The following is a 23807-nucleotide window of genomic DNA, read 5'->3' as shown; positions in this document are numbered from 1 at the left end:
AGGATCTGTTATGTAGGTGGGTGGGGATGAGTGGAGGGGTCACTGATTTTGGATTTCTTCAGGGATGGTGGGCAAGCTTCCTTGGATGTTGGCCAACTCTCTCCCTGCTCCCTTCAGACATCAGTCCCCATCTCCCTTGACAGCAGTGTCCTGTCTGTAAATGGATGAGGGGGGTATCTCATTCGTTTCAGGAGCGGCAGCGGATGTCTGACCGGCTAGAAGACACCAGCCTCCGGCTCAAGGACGAGATGGACTTGTACAAGCGGATGATGGACAAGCTGCGGCAGAACCGGATAGAGTACCACAAGGAGCGAGAGGCCACTCAGGAGGTGGGTCACCTGCATTCAGGATCACCGGTTGCTGGGGTCCATCACAACTCAGCCATCTGAGTTGGAGGCCTGGGCTCCCCAAGAAGCCCATTTAGTAGAGATGTTGTGGGGTAGGGGACTTGGAGTCAGGAAAACCCAAGTTAGAATTCCTCCTTAGACACTTACTAGCTGCAAGAGGCAGCCTGGGCAAGTCACTTTGTCTCTGTTTGCCTCAGTTTCCTCATCTGTAAAATGAGGGGCTCTTCCAGTTCTTCATCTGTGATCTAGAAAGTTAGTGGTATAAGTACTGTAATTGCCATCTTTCAGGTGAGGAAACTGAGACTGAGAAGAAATTCAGGCTCCAACCATCTCTAAATTTATGAGCCTAGTAGTACTGAGTTACCCATGTTTTGTGGAACATAAAGTCCTAAGTAGGCAGGGACTTTTTTTGTCTTATGCCTAGAGTTTCGTAGAATGGAACACAGTAGGTGTATAATAAGTTCTTGTTACATTGAAATGAACTTGATAGATTTGGGCCCTCATTCCTACAGCTCATTGAGGACCTGAGGAAGGAGCTAGAGCACCTCCAGCTTTACAAACTGGACTGCGAGCGGCCTGGCCGGGGACGAAGCTCCTCTTCTAGCATGAGCGAATTCAATGCCAGGGCCCGGGAAATTGAACTGGAACATGAGATCAAGAGACTCAAGCAGGTGAGTCAGGGATGCTGGACTCCAGTGGGGTAGGGGGCATGAGTGCGTCCACTGCCTAACCTTTCCTCCCAAGATGGAGCAGAAAGAGGAAGCAGCAGCCACATATAGCAGGAGCCATGTTACTTTCAGTAGCATATCTTGAGCCCCCACCAGAGCTCTCACACCAGGCAAAGTGACAGAAAACTAGGTGGACAGATGGAGAGGTAGGCAGATGGGTAGAGAGATGAAGAAAGAGATGAAGAGATAGATAGATGAGTAGGTGCCACATTTATCCATTCAGGGGGCTTGAGGGCAGAGACGTTGTTAGGATAGGCAAGGCTACTGGTAAGGAGGGAGGAGAACTGGAAGTTACTATAATACAAAAGAAAAAATATATAAAAGGAGATAAGTCCTTCCTTGCCCTGGGAGTTATATTAAAAAATTTTAAAGCTTAAAAGCAATTATAAAGTATAGTAGAGGAAGTTAAGAAAAAGGCAAACTGAGTAACAGGGAACTAGATGAAAGTAAGAACTGGTGACCACTCACCTTATTTCTATATAAGGTTTACAGAGTACTCTAAAGGAAGGCAGTAGGAAAAATAGATTTAGAATTAGAGGACTTGAGTTTGAATCCTGGCTCTTTCCCTTAAGGTCCAAGTGACGTAGGGCAAGTCACTTTTTCCTTTGGGTTACTGTTTCTTCCTCTGGCATTGCTGTGACCTCTCAGGCCCCATGAGGTAGAGAGTTCAACCTTCTTATACCCATTTTCCAGGTGAGGAAACAGAAGGTGAGGAAGATTTCCATTTGCCCTACAGCTATTAAGTAGCTGAGCTGAGAGTTCAAACCTGTCTCTTGGTTTTATGTCCATCACTGTCCACTACCCTGAAAGTCTCTCTAGCATTGTAGAATGTACTTTTCACTGTTCCACTCTGATGTCCTCAGTAGCCTCTCCAAGACCAAGTTGCACAGAAGATGCTAGTCAGCCCTGGTAGACAGTTTCCTCACTTGGGACATCTTTGTAACAATGTCACAAATTCAGTTTGTAACTCTGTCCCTATATAGGGTAATAGGGAGAATAAGATCATATAGAGTCAAATCTTAGTCACTTTCTAGTTGCATGATTCTGGGAGGGCAACATCTCTTAGCCTCAATTTTTTCATCTGAAAATGGAAGTAATAGTAGTAGCTAAACCTCATAGGTAGTTGTCAGGGTCAAGTTAGATGGTATATGTAAAATGCTTTGTAAACTTTTAAGTTATGAAAGTTAAAGTATGTTATATGGTGGTGGTGGTGGTGGTGGTGGTGTTCTTAACTATCATACATAGTATTATGTGATTTAAAAAAAGAAGTAATGTGGTGGTATAGTAGGTAGGGAACTGGTTTCAAGTTAGAAATATCTGGGTTCAGATCCTGCCTGTGACATTTACTGATTATGCGCTCTAGGGTGAGATACTCTGTCTGAGCTTGGTTTCTCATCTGTAAAATGAAGGGGTTGAATTAGTTAGGGTCCAGGTTGCTAAGATCCAAGGCCATGCCTGGAGGAGGCAGGAGACATCTGTTAAGGAATCCCACCTCAAACACTTATTAGCTGTGTGACCACCTTGGGCAAATCACTTTCCTCCCTGAGCCTCAGTTTCCCTACCTGTAAAATGTAGTGCTGTGATTTTGAGAATAAGATGAGATGAAATATGTTGATCTTGTAAATGTTGAAGAGCTACATAGATTGGATTGGTGATTGATGCAAAGCCTTTCCTGTGTATGTCCTAGTTGGCTAGGTTGCAGGATTGTCTCATTCTTTCTAGTGCAGGGATTCTTAACCTGGAGTCTGTGACCTTGGATGGGAAAACAACGGTGTCTTTATTTTCACTAGCCTCTAACGAGAGTTTATGTTTTCTTCATTATGAATGTGGGCAGCAAACGTGATTCTGAGAAGGGCTCCCCTGGCTTCACCGAACTGCTGCAGGGTCTGGGCCGCAGTAACAACAAAGAGCCCCTGTTCTGGAGAGAGCCTGGTGGGGAGGCCATAAATACAACTCCATGAATCTTCTGTCTTTGTACAGATGGTGTTTTCAGATGACTTCCCTAAAGCACAGCTGGGCACATTTCCATGGTGTGCTGGGCACGTTCCTTGGCTTAAGCCTCTCCTTTCTGCCTCTGGATATAACTCTCCACCCTGCCCCTTCCCACTCCATATGATTATGCTGAGCCAGGCAGGATCCCTGGATCAAAACCTCATTCCACCCATGCTGAGGCAGCAACAGAGTTGCCTAGAGTAAGGAGAGAGGTGGATAGTATCCACTCTGTGTCAGGAGCAGGAATCGAACCCTGGGCTTCTTGACTCCAGGCTGGTATTCTAGCCATATGCTTTTACTTCCCAGGCAAGTGCCTCGACCCTAGGTGGAAGCCAGTATACCCATTCCCTTGGAAGGAGGTGAAAGGATCTGAGCTAAGGGCTTAATTTTAGTTGAACCTAGTTATTTCTCCTAGGAACTCTTTCCTCATCTCATTAATTCCCTCCCCTCCTGCAAGATCCTGCAAGCACCATCTTCTATAGGAAGGGCTAGTGACCTCTCTCACTAAGTTACCTCATTATATTTACTCCTTCTATATGTGTACACAAACTGTCTTCCCAGGAGAATAAAAGCTCCTTGAGAGCAGGGACTGTTTCCCTTTTGTCTAGCATGTCTATCATGCCTAGCATGACACATAGTAGGTGCTTTATGAAATACTATTTGGTTGATTGATTGGAAATCACCTCCCTCTCAGTAAATAAAAAAATAACTCCTTGAGGGCAGGGACTTTCAGTAGTTGAATCTCAAGCCCCAGCTTAGTGCCTGGTACATAGTAGGTGCTCACCAGTTGTTCATTGATTGATGACCTCTAACTCTTCTCTTTCCCTTATGCTTTTGACAGGAAAACCAGAAGCTCCGAGATCAGAACGATGACCTGAATGGGCAGATTTTAAGTCTCAGTCTTTATGAAGCGAAGAATCTTTTTGCCACTCAGACCAAGGCCCAATCTTTGGCAGCAGAGATCGATTCAGCATCCCGGGACGAGGTAAGGACATGTTCAGTCCCTGAGTAGTTCCAGCGCTTCCCACTGGATCCTTAAGAAAGGCATTTATTTAAAAAGAAAAAAAAAGCATTTCTAGGTGACCCATTAGCCCCTGGACATGTTAATGCTCTGATTCTGACCTAGGAAACTCTGTTGTTCCTGCAAGGGACAAGGGTCAAGACCAGCAGATACCACAGTTTTCCAAGAAAACTCAAGTTAAAGTGATTCTGAGTCACAGATGCATAGATCTAGAGCTGAAAGACACCTTAGAGGCCATCTTGAACCCCTTCATGTTACAGATGAGGAAACTGAGGCCTAGGGAGGTATATAGGACAATAGAGTTCGAGAGCAAAGGGACCTTCAAGGCCTTCGTGTCCAAAGCTTTCATTTTTAGAGATGGGGAAATGGACTGGGAGAGGTTAAGGACTTGTCCAGGGTCACACAGTTAGAAAGTGTCAGAGGTGGGATGTGAACCCAGGTACTCTTGCCTACCAAGTCAACACCACAATATATTTAACCTGAATTTTGATAATTAATCACAGGAATTCTCTTTCAATCTGCTCCATAGTCAAGGAAGTTACTGCCTCCTCTAAATTCTGGTCTCTTCCTCTTTACCCTCTCCCTTGTCCCACAGGATTTTTATAAATGCATTCTTCTTTGTAATGTTGATTCAGAGTTGGTTTTCTTTTTTACCCTGTGCCTGGGTGGGTGCTGAAACTACCATCCTCATAGGTTTTGGATCTAAATAACAATAATTTATTAAAATAATAATAATTAATAATTGCAATGTTTTTAAAACAAATTTTTATTTAAAGATATCTTTTATTTTTGCATCCCTGACAATCCCTTTCCAGAGATCACTTTACAAAAACATCTTTTTCTTCCCCTGCCCTAAAACTGAAAAACAAGAGGCAGACATCTCCCTACTAGGTCAGGCTACTAAACTTGTCATGTCTTGTGGCCTTGAACAGCTCACTTAGTCTCACTGAGTCTTAGTTTCCTCATGTGTAAAATGAAGGGAATGGAGCAGATGGCCTCTAAGGTGCTTTCTAGATCCAAATTTGCTCCTTTAGGCCCCCATGGCATGTTCCTGGCCCCAGAAATATTGCTTGATGTCACAGAAATGATCCATTTCAGAGCTAGAAATCATTTTAGGTTCCTGACGTAGAATTCTTACCCCAAACCATGTGTTTAAGTTTTGTTTTTAACATAGGAGGACTTTTGACTCCTTTCCCCAAGTTAAAAGGAAACCTTACCCTACCTGATCAGTCCATTGTGACTCATACCCAGCTTAACTTTTTTGGATACCTGGTTTGCTTCAGCTGAGGTCTGTGCGCTTGTGCCAGTCAGAACAGGGGAAGATCCTTGGCTTTGCTGGCAAAAGGCTGGGTTTTCATTGGACATCTCTCATCTGTTTCTATCAGCTTATGGAAGCCCTCAAAGAACAGGAGGAGATCAACTACCGGCTGAGACAGTATATGGACAAGATCATTCTCGCCATCCTGGACCACAACCCGTCAATCCTGGAGATCAAAAACTGAAAGGAGATGTAGGGGTTGAGGTGGGAGTGGAACCAATGAAGAGCTTGGGAGAGCAGCAGCCACCTGACACCTTCTGCACATGTCACTGGATTTAAGAGTCACTAATACTGTAAATGTCTATACATACAACCGTGTGTGTATGTGTGTGTATAATTGGGTATGACAGAAAATGAGTGTGTGTGAATGTTGATATTAAGGATGGTATGCAGTTGATCCATTCGTCACAAAGGTCTGCTTTGGTTAGCTTTTCATGCACTTTGTTGTACCTTTGCAGGAAAGAGGGTTGGTAGAGGGGATAGGAGGAGATTATTATTGTAATAACTGGAAACTTGTGTTTTAGATATGGAATGAAATGACTACCTCTGGTTGTAAGGATTTTTTAAAAGATCTATCTCTATTGTTGGAGGTGCCCCCTCACCTCCTACAGGATGGAGAACAAAATAATGACTTTCCTAGTAACTTGAATACTTAGCAGCCTTGTGATTAGGATTAGCTTGATATCATCCTCCCTTTGCCTTCACTGGTGGCACATCCTGCCAGGGCACAAATATTTGGGCCAGGAAAGAGAAATTTGTCTTTTAGTAGAAAATCATGGAGGAGAAAGTCACTGCTTCTGATCTTTGGTGTGTTTGGGGCTAGAGGATTTATGACTACCATAATCATTTGCTGGCAAAGAGTGGTTCGTCACTTAATGTCTACCTCCTCCATTTCACACACCATTCTTAATGACTAGTAGCTGGTTCTGGGTTGGTACAGGAATGGCTTTGGGTCTCACGAGCATTAAGCAGCTGTTTCTACAACTTAACCCCAGTTTTCAGGGGACTTAGAATTCAAGCTGTTTAATTTTGGGGGGGGTGGACTCTTGGCCTTTATTTTTTAAGGTTTCCCTTGCACTCCTACATTCCTACTACCTCCCCCATTGTTTCTGTTCCTCTGTGTGTGTGTGTGTGTGTGTGTGTGTGTGTGTTGTTTATTTAAGAAAATGAAGATGCTCAATTTTGTGTTTGGTAGGGAACAGATGTTTGGAAAGAGTAGGGGATGATGAAGGTGTAAATCACTCATAGTCGAACTGAGGACTTATTTGGGGGTGAGAAGGATTTTATTCCCAGCAACTTTCAGCCCACACCATCACCTTCCATCCCTGGACATCTGAGTGGTAGGCATGTAAATCTGGATGCCCGTGGACCATGTCTCTGTGGGAGTTGAAACTAACAACCTCAGAGGTTTTGGATCTAACCAGCACGGGCCTGCTTATCCAAATTTTTAAGTCCCACCCAACGTGACTTGACATGGTGGTGTCTATGTCTGTAATCCCAGCTATCTAGGTGGCAGAGACTGGTAGATCTCTTGAACTGGGGAGTTCTCAGCTGCAGGGTGCTAAGTCAATTGATTGTCTGCATAAAGCCCCTAGGAAAGGGGTCCACACACGGCCTCCTAAGGAAGGGCAAATGGGCCCAAGTAAGAAACTGAGTTGGTTATTGATCATCAGTAGACCTGGGAGTATGAGTAGCCTCTGTCCTTCCAACCCAGGCTAGATAGAAAAGACCCATTTTTGTAAGCCCTACTAGATAGATGTCTGCAGCACAATCCTGAAGCCAGGCGGACTCCTCTTGTGGTATGGGGTTTTGTCATCAAAGGAGCTGGATATCAAATCAGGGGACTGCACTCTCCTAGGATGTGAGACTCTTTTGTTCTAAAAATTCAAACGGACCTTTGTTACCTGCACTGAAGAGAAAGAGTGGGACATAACTGGAGTGGCCCAGGAGACTGGGGATTGACTTTCATCGTTCCCCTGACACTTGGTGGGGGATTCACACTAAGAGTCTTTTATCTATACTCATGTAGAAGCTGGCAGTTGGCAATGTCTTCCTCCCCTTCCCTGAAATTTTCACATTCGCCTGGAGTTTTTATATCCCTTTTTAATGCATTTCCCTGTTTCCTTTAATCTAATATATATCTTTATTTTTATCCCTTCAGTTTCTTGTTTTCTTCATCACTGTCATGTGAGAAAGAATGTCTGGGCATGTTGGAGGAGGGGATGTGAAGGGATCATAATGAGACTGAAGGGGGAACCATCATGGAAGCAAAAAAAAAAATGGAGTGGGAGTGTGTGTTTGTTTGTATTTTCTCCCTAATTTAATGCGAGGGCATCTAGAAAGCTGGACTTTCCCCTAACACAGGATCTTGGCAGTTTTGTCAGCTGGGTTTTCCCGTAACAGGGAAGACTGACAAAAAGCAACTTTTGTTTTATGGAGGGAATAATAAATTAGCCTCCAACACATGCAGGCCATGTGATCCAGGGCAAATCCCCAGGAGACTTGAAAAGACTGAAGTTACTGAGTGGGCACCTTTCTGCATTGGTAGAGGGAATTTTCTCACCTGGAGTTCCCTATAGCAGTGACATCACAGATCCATTCCAAAAAGAATTAGTGGGGCAGGTAGGTGGCACACCAGCTCTGGAGCCAGGAGGACCTGAGTTCAAATCTGACTTCAGACATTTGACACTTATAAGTTGTGTGACCCTGGGCAAGTCATTTAACCCCAATTGCCTGGACAAAAATAAATAGCCACTCAAATTATATTGACCTATTAACAGCCCATGAGTGATCAGTCTTCTGAGGATTCTCAAAGTCCTCAGCAAAGTCATTTCCATGGGCCCCCTTGAGTATGAGGTACTCCATGGAAAATCCAGTAATGGAATGGGTATGAAGAGAAGGTTGGATGTTAAGGGGAGAGGATCTAGGAAAAGGAAAATGGAATGAATGAACTGGAAGAGGTAAGGGGGAAAATCTGAAAGCAAATAGAGGAGGGGAAATTCAAAAAACAAAACTCCAGGGACAACGATCACGTCTGGATTCAGCAGCAAAAGAGAATTCAGTTCATTTTAAGCAAATGAAAGAAAAAGAGGCCAAGAACCCTAGCACATTCAGGCCTACCTAGTGGTCATCCATAGAAAGAGGTTGAGAATAGAAGGTCTCCAAAAAATGTCAGTTGACGTATTTTCTTTTCTTTTTGTATATGTTGTGCTCTCCCATCGAGGTCTACCTCAGTGGGGACACCTAGAAAAATTGTCAGGTGCCTGAGCTGCTATAAATATATGGAGGAATTTGTGCCTGGTGCAAAGAGGATCCAGCCTTGTAAACAAATAAAAATCAAACAGGAGTCCTGGAAATTTTCTTGGCCCCAGTCCTTCTAGAAGGCACCTGGCAGGTCTGGTATCTTCACTTGTTTCTTTACTCTTTTCCCAGGTAGCATCAGGTGCTGCTTTCTCTGGGTTGGTGGCTGTTTGCACAGCTGTTCAAAGGAGAAAGAGATGTTCTGAGATCAGAGAGGCCAAACGCTGGAGTGGTTCTCTCTCTCTCTTTCTCTTTCTCCCTCTTTCCCCCCTTCCCTCCATTCTCTCTCCTTCCTTCCCTTCATTCTCTCTGTCAACACCTGATTTAAAGGATCAAGTCTTATGTAACACTTATTTGAAGTTAAGTTCAGTGTAGGTGTTTTAATAATTTCTTAATTTGTAAAATAAATTGTTGAGGGCTTTTAAAAAATACTTTTAAAAATTGTCAGAATCAATGGTAATGAAGGCAACCTGCTTCATTCAGCCCAGTGGACCAATAAGTTTCATTGTCCAAACAGTGAACCTTGAGGCAACTGTGGAAGAGTTTTGTGTGTGTGTGTGTGTGTATGTGTGTCTGTGTGTGTATGTGTGTGTGTGAGAGAGAGGAGGGAGGAGGGAAATGAAAGAGAAATCAGCTGCCATTTTATCTGTGATACTGCTTCTTTTTCTTCTCCTTTTGGGTCCAGAGGTATAATCTTTTTGTTCAGTAGGGACTTGTTACTTCCATATCTACCATAAGACCTTCCTTCCTACCCCTGCATATCCTCCAGGTCTGTTTAGTTTAGATGAAATTTTGGAGTCAAGAATAAAGTCTGCCATCTCAGATGGAGATGCATAGAATCATAGCCTTACAACTGGGAGAAACCTTTGGAAGGCCATGCAGTCCAACTCCCTCATTTTACAGATAAGAAAACCGAGACACTAAAGAGAGGAAATGACTTGCTCAGGATCGCACAGCTAGTAAGTGTTAATGGCAGGTTATGAAAATTTTCCCTGGTATCAGCCCTACACTTTGATTGGGTTTTGTATGAAATCTGATGGAAAGCAAGCCTTAAGACTAGGTAGTGAAGGCATGGAAAGAAATCAACTTCTGTTGTTGTTTTCTGGGTCCTATTTTTTTTTCAAGAGTATTAGAAAGTTCTGGGGAAAACAAAGGAGACTTTACAATTCCCTGAGGGGAGAGGTTTGAATGGGAAGGTTTCTGTAACCTTTTACAATTCCAGGTGTAGGATTCTGTGACTCGACTGCATTCCATGCTGGATGCCTGTCAGGGAGCCAGGGAGGGATGTGAAAAGGCAGGAAGAAGTATCCTGCCCCGAAGTGCTTTATGTATATTCTCAAATTTGACTCTCACAAAAATACCCTGTGGGGTATATACTGTTAGCAACCCCATTTTACAGATGAGGAAACTGAGGCCCAGAGAAGTTAAGAAACTTTATAGAGATCATAAAGCTAGTTGAAGGTAGGACTTGAGCCCAGGTTTTCCTAATTTCAAGTTCAGCACTCTAGCCACAAGCGACTCAGCCACTCATCTTGATGAGTAAGCCAGAGAAAGTCATTTCTCTGGGCCTAACTTTCTTCCTCATGGAAAAAAAAGGATGGGGGGTGGACTGGATCAATAGATCAACAAGCATTTGTGCCAGGTACCATGTAAGAGGCTGGGAATGGATACAAAGACAAAATTGAAACAGCTTCTACTCTTAAGGAGTTTCCATTCTAATGCGGGAGGTTTGAGTCAGTTTCTTACTTGAGAGTTCCCTTTCCTCCCTTGCTTCACAGGAAGGCACCATTAGGACTCAGGGTAGATAGGTTCCACCTGAAATCCTTCTGGCTGACTGGGACCTCCCCCTAGTGGTTATGGAGTGAGTTGTTCATGGGCACCATGGCTAGTCTCTCCATCAGATGCCAGCAGCCCCATATTGGAGCCCAGACATGGGCTGATTGCCTTGATCTTTGCTAGAGGTAGAATCAAGCCTGAAAGAACAAGTCAAGGCACTCTTTTTTTTCTGTAGGCACAGACCCCTGGATCAGCAGGCAGCCACAAAGAAATCCACAGTTGCTTTTACCTTCACCGAAGGAAATGTATATCCACTGGGGCTCTTTCGGGCACCTGACCAACTATAGGAGATGAGTGATGGAGGTCCTCTGCATGGAATCCCTCTCCTTCCAGTGCCAAGACCAGATGATCTTTGAATGGTCTTTATAGTCCTGTCCAGTTCTAACAGAAGCACGGCAGCATAGGCAGGGCTTCATAATCTGAGGTCTAAGGACTGCTACTCCCGACCCCCCCAGTGGTGTCAAGGAGTCAGTCCATGAACCTGGATGGGAAACAATTTACATCTTTATTTCCATTTTCTTCTAACTGAAGTTTCCTTTAGTTATGAATGTAGGCAACAAATATTATTCTGAGGAGTCTATGGGCTTCACCACACTGCCATTGGGGTCCAGGACAAATAAGATTAAGAACCTGGATAGAGAGCTGGCCTCAAATCCAGGGAGGCTTGAGTTCAAATTCTACCTCTGACACTGTGTGGTCCTGGGTAAGTCATTTAACCTTATCATTGCTGTAGGTTTATGGTGTCAGATTTGGATAGAAACAGGAGCCACTAATTCATATATGAGGATCCCTGCAGGCAGCAGTTTTTATATATATACATATATATGTTAATATATATTATTTTTATTTATTCTGTGAAATATTTCCCACACTTGGGAGTGTTGTGGGCTTTGTGATTGATATCTCTGCTCTAGGCAGCAGTCCTAGACTGAGTTCTGAGAAGAGGCTGAACCTGCATCGGGGGAGGGAATTTCCTCACCTGGATGTTCTTTATAGCAATGCAGTTGAAATCAGAGGTCCACTCCCTGTTCTTACTGGAACCAGTTCTAACAACTTTATGTGATTTTATAATTTCCTTTCCTTTTTTTACTCCAAGCCAAAGGTGGATTTAAGTCACTTTGATATCATCAGTTACGTTGAAAACAATATGAATCAGAGGCCATTATGTTTTTTTCACAGATTGTGCATATGGATTTTTTCATAGCTTTAGAAGAAATTGGCACAGCTCTCTAAGGAATTAATGAAATTCTAGAGAGTTTCAGGTTGTAGCATATTGTGTATGCTAATGGACAGTGTTTTAACTTTGGCAGTCACCCTGCTGGGGTAAGCTGAGCCTCAAGGGTTCCTGGGAAACTGATTGTTGCTCCTTTTAATAGTGACACAAGTTAAATAAGCTGTTAACCAAGGATTAGTCAAGTTTCCTACACTGCCTCCCACCCACGAGCCTTTTCCAAGGCATGTGGTTTTATTGGTCCAATGATTCAGGAATCTCCTTGGAAAATGGTAGGACTTCCTCCCAGAAGCCTTGGGGAGCAATAGCTGATACCCAGGAAGGGTCTTTTGAACAGCTTGTCAAGGGAAAAAACAAAAGTAAAACTGAGTCAATAGGGAAAGAGGAGACAGGAAGTTGGGGAATTTGGGTTTATATGCGGGGCAGCTAGGTGGCGCCATAGTGCATAGTGTCAGGTTCCTGAGTTAAAATCTGGCCTCAGACACTAGCTGGGTGACCATGGGCAAGTCACTTAACCCTGTTTGCCTCAGTTTCCTCATCTGTCATGTGGGCTGGAGAAGGAAATGGCAAACCACTCCAGTCTCTTTGCCAAGAAAACCCAAAATGGGGTCATAAAGAATCAGATATCCCTGAAAAATGACTGAACACCAAAACCCTGGGTTTATAGGATTGAAGGGACCTTAAGGGTCATTGCATAAAAAGGTCACATGCATAGTAAGCTCCAAAGACAGAGTTTGAACTCAGGTCCTCTGACTCCTCAGTACCCTTTCCACTGGCTTTGTAAATTTCATAGTAGTAGCTTCCTCTCTCTTGTCCTTTGGACTTGCTGACATCTAAGGTCCCTTCCTACTCTAAATCCTATGATTTTAAATTGAGTTCATTTCTTAATTGGCTCATATAAATCCTTTTTCCCAAAGCCAGCTTGGATTCATAACATTCAAACATACTTGGGAATTGTACTTTCTTCTGCCTTGCTGAGTAGAAAAGTGGTGGCTTCATTTCCTTTGCTACAAAGATTTTCTGGGGGAGGGTAGACCAAGGAAGACTTTCATGAGAGTTGCCTTAAAGTCACCCCAACTTCTTTCCCATTCCCATTAGACCTCTCTCCTGCCCCCCTCCCCCCCCAAAATTCAAAAGTATGCTACTGTCTTTCGCTAAATCAATTCATTTCCATTGCCATCAGTAATACATGGTCAGGCCAATTGGTTGAAATCAATGGTGGTAACAGCACCAGACAGGATTCTAGTGAGTTTTCCTGATTTCCCTCCCTTGCTCCAAGATGGCAGCAATAAATCTACAAGTTGTTAAGAGTACAGATATGAATGATCATTGAATTTTGAGAATATTTCAGTGTTAGGGGATTGGGTTTGGGGGGAATATTTTTAGGTATAGCAAACTCAGGAAATAATGAGGTCTAACTGGGTCATGAGTCTAAGGAGTGGAAAAGATTGAGGAGACACTCTGTATCAGGGTTGTCTGGGATAATTGTGTCAAGGGTGAGAGTTTGGTGACATCTAAGGTCTACAATAACTAACTGGTTTGGAGTAATAGGGACCATGTAAATGAGCTGACAGTTTGAGGAACATCCATCAGCTGGGTTTTGGTGCTAAGTATCTCTTCCATTCTCTGCCTTTTCTCCTTGTCCTTTGACATCTCTTTGGGAATCAGGAAGTCTTTTGGGTAACGACTGTTGGTAGTTTACTTTGGGATGCATGAGTTTTGACTCTGGGATCCAGCTGGGAATCCAGAGTAGTAAAGATAGTAGTGATGATTTTGGGATCCAGCTGGGAGTCCAGAGTAGTAAACATAGTCGTGATGAGGACAGCTCTACTTTAGAATGGTTCCTGCATTTCCTAAGCTTTAGAAAACTGGAAATGATTTGGGTGTAGGGTGGAACTCACCACCAGAGGTCAAGTGGACAAAAGTCCTAATGGAGGTAATCAGTGTTCATGATCTTCCATTGGTGGGTGGGTACATCAATGGCCTGAACCCTTAACCTTTATGCCCATAAGTAGTCCTGATGGACTTGTGACTGAACCACATTAGCCTCCAGGGGAGTGAAAAAATAGAACAGAGGACTGAAATTGGTTGGATAGCCATTTTCCTATCCCCCAGCACTAACTGACTTTAGGGCACCCACTTCCTGCAATCAAACACTTAACAACTCACTATGTGATCTTGGTCAAGTCACTTGCATTTTCTGGGCCTCAGTTGCCATTTCTGAAAAATGACCAGACTGAATTACAGGAACCTTCCTGCTCTGATGTTTCTATGGTTACATGATTGACACAGATTAGCTGAGTGATGAAAATCCAGGCTTTAGATAAGTGGACAACATGGTGAGGAAGGGACCAAACACTCATCATACTTTTCCTTTGCCATCTTTCAGACCCAGAGGTGACTGGCTGCTGCTTAAATGAGGAAAGTAGGGAGCTGAGGGATATCTAAAACAACTTTTGAGAGAAGCTTGTTTCTACTAAGCTTAGACCTTTAGTGGAATGTGACCACACTGTACGCACACAACTTGGTTTCCTACACCAAGGCCACACTCCTGTGTTAAAACTTGTATGAGATTTGGAGTTTGGTTTTTTTCCCCTTCCAAACTTAGGCTGTAAGCCTTCGAATCTCTCTCCGGCTCTGATTTTCCAGGGAGCAGGGAGTTACATTCCGAAGCTATCCGTGTTATACTTGCGGTATGCTTGAAATACTGTTTGCACTTGAATGAATTTTCCTAGAAACTGCATTGTGGGACCATTTGCTTTTTTTTTTTTTTTTGGCTGTATTGCCCAGGCCATATGGATCTCTTGTTTGCATGTGTTAGGGGTCTTTTGAACGTGTGCCTTTCCTTCACTGTCTTGACTGTACAGAATTTTTCATGTTTACCTGTAATTTGGGGTCCTTTTTTTTTTTTAACTCATTTGTCCTATGTAACCTGGCCCTGGCTTCCCTCTCCTGTGACCTGTAAATGTATAAATACAATGAACTGTATTTGAATTTCATGGAGATGTCAAGAAAATAAAGATTCCTGGACAGGTTTACACCTACACTTATACTTCTCCAAAAGATTTAGGCCCTTAATTAAATTACTTTACACTTGGCAGTGAACACTTGATCATTTTGTACAGATTGTTATTATTCTTATTATCTTGGAAAGATTAGGGGAACACAGAACTAAATAAGCCATTCTTTGACTTTCCTGCACATCTTATTTTAGAAGTATTGTATCTGAGAAAACAGTTACTCTTGTAGATGCCCATGGAATCCCAGTAACACATTTGAGGAAGGAACAGGGCTTGCAGATACTGCTGTCACATTACAGATTCCTGATTGGTTTTGTTGGGTTAGCTTGTAACAGCTTGCATAGGATTATTGGAAGAGGAACAGCTTCCAGTCTGGTTGTTGCCCTTGAAAACCAAGGGTAAAGCAAGGGTAACTACCTGAGTATCACTAAACAGGAGTCCAGCTCCTGTGAATGTGGTGGTTTGAGCCATTAAGCTGAACAGAGTTTAATAGATCCTGCTCGATGCAGAAAGGACTTATCCATGAATGCAAATTTTAAACTTAATTTTGATCAAGTAATTGTTCAAACCATGTGATTTTTTTAGGTAATTCGATAAAGAGACCCCCCCCTGACAAATGATTTCTTTTGTTCTAATATGTGGGCAGCTAATAACAACCTTTCCTTTGTGCCCAGTTTTCTCCTGTTCCTTCCTCCTGGTGCCCAGGAAAAGGGAAGAGATTTGGCCTTCTATTGCAATGCAAATTTTACATATGTAGTCGTCAAAAAAAGGTTAGAGTGAAAATTCTGCCTTGAGCAAAATAGAGTTCACTACAATGACCTTAATCTGGAAATTTGTCTCAAGCCATTGGGGGTGGAGATGATGCTGGGACTTCACAGTAAGACACCCCTGGGGCAGAGAGCCAGGTATACACTCTCCTCCTGCTCCTGGGTTGCTCTGACAAGATCAGGTAACCCGGGCGGGGAGGTGGGCAGGAATGGTGCTTCTTTCTCTCTGTGTCCTAGAATCTCTATAACCTCTGACTGGATTTTACTCTGAAAGGAAAGGGCTCTTGCTGATATTGGGTGAGCCCCATCCAGGGAACTGTAATGTTGTATAGACAAAGGTGTAAATAAATGATTTGCTTTTCTTGCCTGACTCAGAGTGTCTCTTTAATTAGAGGGGGTGGGGAGGGAGAGAAAGAGGAAGGAGTCTATAGCAAGAAGAGAGGGAAACCAAGGATGTAAACCAATAACTTTCAAAAGAGAAAACAGCTGAAAAAACACTCAACCTCATTACTAAGCAGAGATGCAAATGAAAACAAATTTGAGGTCCTGGCCTGCTTACCAAATTGGCAAAAATAATTAAATGCATGGAAATTCAATATTGGTGGAGAACTGATTGCTGACCACCCATTGCTCATGAAATCTTTTTAGATAACATTCTAGCAATTCATAGTAAAAAACTGTGAAAAGAATTACAGTCTTTGAACTAATAATTGCATGGTTGGGACTATAGAGAGCAAGATAAAAAAAAAGCTCTCAGTTGAAAGATTTTTATGACATAATTAGTCATAGTCCCCTCCCCTCCTAAAACAACGACAATGTAGAAACAAACTCTAGAAGCAATTCTGATTATCCCACAACAAAGAGAATGGCTAATAAATTGTAGTATGTTAGTGGTCAGAGATTTTCATGGCATCACTCTTAATTCTCAAATAAATATATGAACAAACTAGAAGCAATTTGAATATCCCTCAGTAGAGAAATAAGTAAACTGTGGCATATTGGTGGTCAAAGGATTTTTTGGGTTTTTTAACATCACTCAGAATTCTTTAAAACGACCAGAAGCAATCCAAATGTCCTTCAATAGGGGAATGATTAAATAAATTGTGGTACATAAATGTTTTGGTACTACAATGCAATTAATGTAACAAAGAATGAGGAATATATTATGGAAAGATCTTTATGAAATAGTGCAAAGTAAAAATAAGCAGGAAACTAGAGTATATGCTACAGCCATTATGAGTAGAAATGGAAATGAGAATGAATGGGTGAAGAAAGAATTGTGATGGAGACTGAGAGGGGATGATGATGTTTGGACATGTCATGTGCTGAAATGGATTCATTTGGATCTAAGTTTCTGCAGTACAATGCTAATTGGTTAGATGAGTTTTTCATATTGCTTATGGGGAACCTAATTCAATCAACCTGTTCTTTCCCATTTCTGTTCTTTTTTTAAAAATTTAGGTATTTTTAGTTTTCAACATTTACTGCCATAAGATTGTGAGTTCTAAATTTTCTCTCCTTCCTTTCCCTTCCCCAACCCCAATACCATGCAATATGATATAGGCTCTACATATACATTCATATTAAACATTTTCACATTAGTCATGTTGGACAAAAGTATTAGAACTGATGGGGAGGGACCATGAGAAAGAAGAGACAACAATAACCAAAAAAGAGCAAATGGCATGCTTCGATTTGCATTGAGACTTCAAAGTTCTTTTTCTGAATGTAGATAGCAATTTCCTACTTCTGTTAAGCTCAGCCCAACCAGTCCTATGCCTTTGAGTAGCATGCCCAGTCCTGTTGGGACTACTGATAGGATGGGCATAGATTCTTTCTGGGAGTCTTTGCGCCCATCATTTAAGGTTTTATAATCATAGTACTATGTTTCTACAGCTGTTTTAAGGTTTTTACAAAAGGTTTTACAAAAGGTTTTCCTTGCAGCAACTCTGAATTTGATAGTACAAATATTGCAATACCCATCTTAATTACACATGGAGAGCTGCAGTTTCATAGAGGTGTAGGAACTCGCCTGGGATCAGATAATTAGTATCAGAGTCACAGTGAACCTGTATCCTGGCAGTTAGGTAGCCTAGAGCTGGATTTGAAGTCAGGAAGACCTTAGTTAGATACCTCCCTGGGTAAATCACCTCACCTCTCTGTTCCTCAGTTTCCTCATCTGTAAAAGGAGCTGGATTTGATAAGCCTTCAAAGCCCTTTCTAGCTCTAAATCTGCAGTCTGAGTAGTGCCTTTCCCACTATATCAAGGTATTGTTGGAAAGGTGTGTGTTCATCCTCCGTTGCCAAAGACCATGCCATCAGAGAAATAATGACATGACTTGCACTTGACTTTGTTTTGAGTGAGGGAGGGCTGTGCAGGTCACCAGCCTCACTTCTCCTTCAGAGCCATCTGAATCCAGTAACCAGATATTCATTCATCAGGATGACTGGAGATGACCCAGGATGAGGCAATTGGGGTTAAGTAACTTGCCTAAAGTCACACAGCTAGTGAGTGTCAAGTGTCTGAGGTGAGATCTGAACTCAGGTTTTCCTGACCCCTGCACTGGTGCTCTATCCACTGCACCACCTAACTGCCCCTTGTTGGAAAGATATTCAGTTGAGCAAAGCATGAGACCCTTTTTGGGCCAGGTAATCTAGTCTTAGCTCCACAATTAGATTGAAAAAACATTTATTGTGAGAGGCAACTTTAGAGTAATGCATTGAGTTAGGGAAGATCTTGGTCTTTTCTCTTGATATTAACTGCCTGTGTGACCCTCAGCAAATCTCTGCTTCTGCTTGAGCCTTTAATCACTTTCTAAGGCCAGAAGCTGGAGAGAAGGTTCTAACCTGCATTGGTAGAAGGGGTTTCTTCCTTGGAAGGCCTCTGTGCTGATGAAATCACAAGTGTGGCCCAAATTAAAATATAAAAGATTTTTATTCTTTGAAATTGAAGAAGCAGTCAATCCAAGGTGGTATTATTGGTGGTGGTATTATTTATTTTTGGTATTATTTATTATAACTAGACCTTTTACTTAACCTTACTTTTGTTCTTAGGAGGGGAGTTTCAGATATGTATTTTTCTGTCTACATTCGGTTTTCTCTTTCCCCATTGGCCCCACATAGGGTAGGGACCCATCCAGGATGCCCACTGGGAAGATAAGATTCCACTTACATTAAGAGGAATGTCAGCCTTTGATTCAATGATATAATGATATAATCCAGTGAATAATTCAATTAGAGTTATTTCCACTACTAGCAATGCTACTTACTGTCGGTGACCTGAAGTCCCCTGGTCTTCAGTTTTCTCCTCTATAAATTGAAGAGCAGCTAGGTGGCACCATAGTGCATAGAGGTCTGGGCTTGAAGTCAGGAAGACTCATCTTCCTGAGTTCAAATCTGATCTCAGACATTTATTAGCTGTGTAACCCTGGGCAAGTCATTTAACCCTGTTTGCCTCAGTTTCCCCATCTGTAAAATGAGCTGGAGAAGGAAATAGCAAACCGTTCCAGCATCTCTGTCAAGAAAACCCCAAATAGGGTCATGCAGAGTTAGACATGACTAAACAACAACATCTGAAGGTGTTGAAGTAGTTGGTCTATAAGGGTTTGTTCCAGCTCTAATCTGTGACCATATAGCATTCTTTAGCTATTCCCAGGTTCAGCCTGATTGTTTTGGGTAATTTTTCAATTTGTTGCCCAAGTCCCCATCCAATATTTTATTCTATTGCTAGTCTATATCAATGAAAGTCCAATAGCAAAAGCATTTAATTAAGGCACAAAACAATTGTAAACAAAGGAATCAAGAGGTTCAACATTCTCTAAACTCATACACAAAGGAGTACAATCTTTTATACTTCCAGGGGAGTAATGTAATTGCCCTTTGATCCCTACACCTCCCCAAAAGTGGGAAGGCATAGTCACTTAGCTCATCATCCAACTGGGGGATGCTTACAATGTCTTACTATCTACCTTTTGGAGTGCCTTTCCTGGGATTCCTAGGGGGTAGAGTAGGGAATGACTGAAAGTCCTCTTGGTCCTGAAGTCATTGTGATTCAAATAAAGTATTCAGATTCAGAGACTGTACCGCTCCACATGGTTGGTTTCTTGCCCCAACAGGTGAAGATGAAGATGGACTACTTTTATATTCATAAGATCATGAAACTAAAGGTGGACAGGCATCTTCAAGGTGACTTGGCTAAGGTCACACAGGGAGTAAGCATCTGAAGTAGACTCTGGCTCCAGAACCACGGAGAGCTCTTTTCATTGTCCTGTGATTTCGCAGTCTCAGCTTTTTAGCTGTGTTCAGCCTCATTCCACCCCCTGCAGCTGGGGACAGAGGACTGGTGCATATTTACTAGTTGAGGTATGGGGATGATTAAAAGCACAGCGACAAAACCAATTTGGAGTCCTTACAGGAAAACAGCTGGCACCTGGCTAGCAGCTAGCAAAGCGGGAGACACAAACTTGAAGTTGTGGGTTGGGAGCTGGCAGCGATCTGACCTCCACTAATACTTCCAAACAGCCCCTTGAAGCCTGGGGCTTCTGGGAGGTGGGGAAGCAGTGGGTGGTGGGCGGCTTTCTCTGTTTAATCTCAGTTTGAAGATGAGTCACCACCCTGTGAAATTGCCTGCTGAACACAGTGTCTTTGCATGGCTGTCATATTCACTGGAGTCTCAATTTTGAAATGGGAGGAACTTGTGAAGTAATCTACAACCCCCTCATTTTTCAGAGGAGTGAACCAGTGCCCCAGAGGTAATTTAACTTGCTCAAGGTCACACAGTCTTTCACCTCCTGGGTCCTCAGGGACAGAGAGAACCCAAATAGAATCAAGGAAAAATCCCAAGATCTCCCCTAAGCCAAGAGAGGCAATCTCACTCCCATCAATCCTATCACAACTACGCTCACATTATATCCTGGGCCATCTCTAGTTGTCCTGATGAACCCAGATGGCTCTGCAGGAGAAAGTGAAGCTGGTGACCTTGGGCAGCCCTCCCTCATGCAAATCAAAGTCAACTGCAAGTCATGTCATCATCTAAACACAACAATCACAACTACCAGTAAAATGGGTGTTGTAGGTGAATTCTTCTAGTGTTCTGCCCCCATCCTTGACCAAAAGATGGGAAATAGTCAACAGAAAAACCCTGGGTGAGCACCACACATGGAAAACTGGGATTGAATAATACTAACTGATATTTATAGAGACTTCACAAACAAAGCACTTTGCCATATTATCTCACTTTCTTATTTGGTCCTTGAAAGGACCCCATGAAATGCTAGGGTTATTACTGTTTTAAGGAAACAGGTTGAGAGATTGCCCACAGTTACTGAATGTCTGAGGCAAGATTTGAACTCTGGATGTTCTAGCTTCAAATCTGCTGGTTACTGGAGAAATGGAAATTTGGAGGTAACTAGTGCTGGTGGAGGGAAAGGTTCCAGTCTCAGAACTCTGGAATTAATAGACCTTATTATGGATGAAAGAGCCAAACCTGGTAGTTGTCTCCTGTTAACAAAAGTTAAAAGTTTGTGTGTGGGGGAGGTCTAGAGACTTGGATGCAGAGATGCATAAGCTGGGACTGGACTCGAAGTCAAGGGATGGGAGCCAGGGTCCTTCATGTTTGTGAGAGTCTCTGATACCAAAGTTATACATGGGATAATAACTATGTATGGCAATCTGAGGCATCCCCCTCACATGTGGAGTTCCAGAAAAGCTTTCCCAGTTTCAGGGCTTTCTGTGGGTCTGCATCCATGCAAAATATTGGTTCTCCATCATCACCTCCTGATATGTTTACTGGCTCTACGCCATCTTCCTAGAGTAAGTACATGTTAGTGTCCATCCCACCTTCTGCACTCCAAACAAACTGACCTGTTGGCCAGTTCCTGTACATGCTAAGCCACTTCACAGCTCTATAACTGCATGTCTGGAATGCCCTCTGTCCTCCCCTTCCTATCCTATCCCTGGCTAGAGCTTTGGAGTTAGAATCTGGAAGACCTTTGTTTCAATTGTGCCTCAGACATTTGCTAGCTGTGTGACCCTGGGCAATTCACTTAGCCTGTCTGGGCCTCAGTTTTCTTAACTGTAAAATAGAGAAATGAACACCTATCTATCAAATGAGATAACATGCAAATCCCTTTACCAACTTTAACATGCTACAGAGACCTATTTTTAGTAATGGTTCATCAAAGTAGAAAGATTCCTGCTAAGTATTGCATGCACAATCAATATTCCAGTTGGTTGGTTGGTTGGTTGGTTGTTGTCCTTGGTTCTTGAAGAGGACCAAAATGACATCATCATGATAAAGTGAAGTTTCAGTGTGTAGGACTGTGGCTGATCAGACCAATATGAGCTCGGAATGCTGTACCACAGGTTGGGCTGAGATAGTCCATATGAATTGTAGATACACACTTCATTATTTGTATGATTTTATTCAGAAAAATTGCACTGGAATGGGGAGAGAGCTCTACCTATATTTATAAGTATAGACTCCCCTCTTTTCATCCCCTTCCATCGTTCTCCACTTAGAACAAAAGGCATTAGAGAGCATTTGCTATAAAGTAATTGAGACCATTAAGTCCCTTACACCTAACCTAGTTTAAAACTGGTGTCGTTGACGCTTCCTGCCTCTCTCTGCTGCCATCATCTGGGCTTTAGCTGGAATCTTCAGCTGAGATGCTACCTCTTCCCCAGACTTCCTCAAAACTCTAGACTAGTCTCTCCACCAAGTTTATTTCCTTCCACTGCCTTTGGGGAGGGGGAGGGTCAGTGAGTTCAAAATTCATTTCATAACAATGTTAAGGTATTTTAATTTCTAATATGGTAAATTCAAAAGATATAACCCACATAAATAAAAACTCATTAAGAGTCCTAGATCATTTTTAATAATAAAATGGGATCCTGAGACCAAACAGTCTCAGAACTGCTGCTTTGGGCTAACACAAACCAGGTCTGAGCCTGAACCAAAAGATTCTTTCTTTGGCTCATTTTGCCTGGATCATGAAGTTTCATCTGAAGAAATCTCCAAAATAAAGCTTCAATAGTGCAAATGTCTAGGTTTCTTTAAATGTAAGTGATGGGCCCCATCTTCCATTCAAGCAGTCTAGTAAATAGTATGGTTAGGACAGGCTTTAAACACTTCCCTCGGCCCCGCAAATGCAGGCAATACGAAAGACACAAAACAGAAACAAAAACCCAGTAAAATCTTCTCAGAAGAGTAATCCTTTGTCATTTCTGTGAGTCTCTCTTTATCTGCCCAAACCACAACCCCCAGACTTATAGTACTATCTGTGGTTTAGACTCCCCCTCCGAAGTTACCTTGGAAGCTTCTGAGAAAAGAATCCCCTTCCCATCAGACTTGCATTGTCAAAATAATTCACTGTAATTGGGAGGAGTAGCAAGGTCCGGAGTCATCTTGGAGACTGCGAGTCACTGAAAATGACAGATGAACTTTGTCAAATGCTCCAGCCTGAGAAAATAGTCCCTGGGCTGCGGAGATTTGGAGCCATAGACTCTTTTTTAAGGCTGAAAGAGAGTCTGGAGATCATTGTAATGATAATAACATGTATAGAGGACTTTAAAGTTTACAAAGCAGTTTGCAGATATTGTCTCATTGGATCTCCACCACAACTCTGGGAGGTAGAGGCTATTATTATCATCCCCGTTTTACAGATGGGAAAACTGAATCAGAGAGAGGTTAAGTGACCTGCCCAGGGTCACACAGCCAGTGAATATCTAAGGCTAAGATGTGAATCCTTGACTCGAGGCTTGGTGCTGGAACCACCGCAACAACCCAATCGCATCTATGGTGAAGGGATTTTAGATATAGGATCATAGGTCTTGAGTTGGAAGGTCCTAGGATTATTGAAGAGGGAGGGAAATAAAGAGGGAGAAAGAGACGGACCGACAGACAGACGAGCGCGCCCGAGCACACACACACGAACACAGCAGAGTGAGACAGAGAGAAAAAGAGACAGAGAAAAAAAGACAGAAAGAAAAAGAGACAGAGAGAAAAAGAGACAGAGAGAAAAAGAGAGAGAAAAAAGACAGAGAGAAAAAGAGACAGAGAGAAAAAGACAGAGAGAAAAAGAGAGAGAGAGAAAAAAGACAGAGAGAAAAAAGACAGAGAGAAAAAGAGACAGAGAGAAAAAGAGACAGAGAGAAAAAGAGACAGAGAAGAAGAGACAGAGAGAAAAAGAGACAGAGGGAATCATAAAGACACAGAAAGAGAAAGAGACAGAGACACAGAGAAACACA

The 23807-nt window shown here is 42.6% G+C and overlaps 1 protein-coding gene and 1 long non-coding RNA gene across 3 annotated transcripts in view; one reads left to right on the top strand and one right to left on the bottom strand.

Annotated features, from left to right (window-relative positions):
* Positions 1 to 15930, top strand: part of LOC140527804 (rab11 family-interacting protein 4-like) — a 73060-nt gene extending 57130 nt beyond the window's left edge. For both annotated transcript variants that reach the window (XM_072644996.1, XM_072644997.1), the window contains exons 10-13: positions 192 to 329; positions 860 to 1018; positions 3909 to 4052; positions 5474 to 15930. In XM_072644996.1, coding sequence (XP_072501097.1) covers positions 192 to 329; positions 860 to 1018; positions 3909 to 4052; positions 5474 to 5590 — 558 coding nt within the window. In that variant the 3' untranslated portion in view covers positions 5591 to 15930. The remainder of the gene's footprint in view (positions 1 to 191; positions 330 to 859; positions 1019 to 3908; positions 4053 to 5473) is intronic.
* The window catches only part of LOC140527805 (uncharacterized), a 41485-nt gene continuing 18000 nt past the window's right edge, over positions 323 to 23807 (bottom strand). The window contains exons 2-3 of the long non-coding RNA XR_011974929.1: positions 3852 to 22982; positions 323 to 592 (exon numbers count right to left, since the gene is read on the bottom strand). This is a non-coding gene — a long non-coding RNA (uncharacterized lncRNA). The remainder of the gene's footprint in view (positions 593 to 3851; positions 22983 to 23807) is intronic.

Source organism: Notamacropus eugenii, chromosome 2 (assembly GCF_028372415.1).
Source record: "Notamacropus eugenii isolate mMacEug1 chromosome 2, mMacEug1.pri_v2, whole genome shotgun sequence".
Classification (NCBI taxonomy): Eukaryota; Metazoa; Chordata; class Mammalia; order Diprotodontia; family Macropodidae; genus Notamacropus; species Notamacropus eugenii.
The sequence above is the reverse complement of the archived record's forward strand: the minus strand, read 5'-3'. Positions and strand labels throughout refer to the sequence as shown.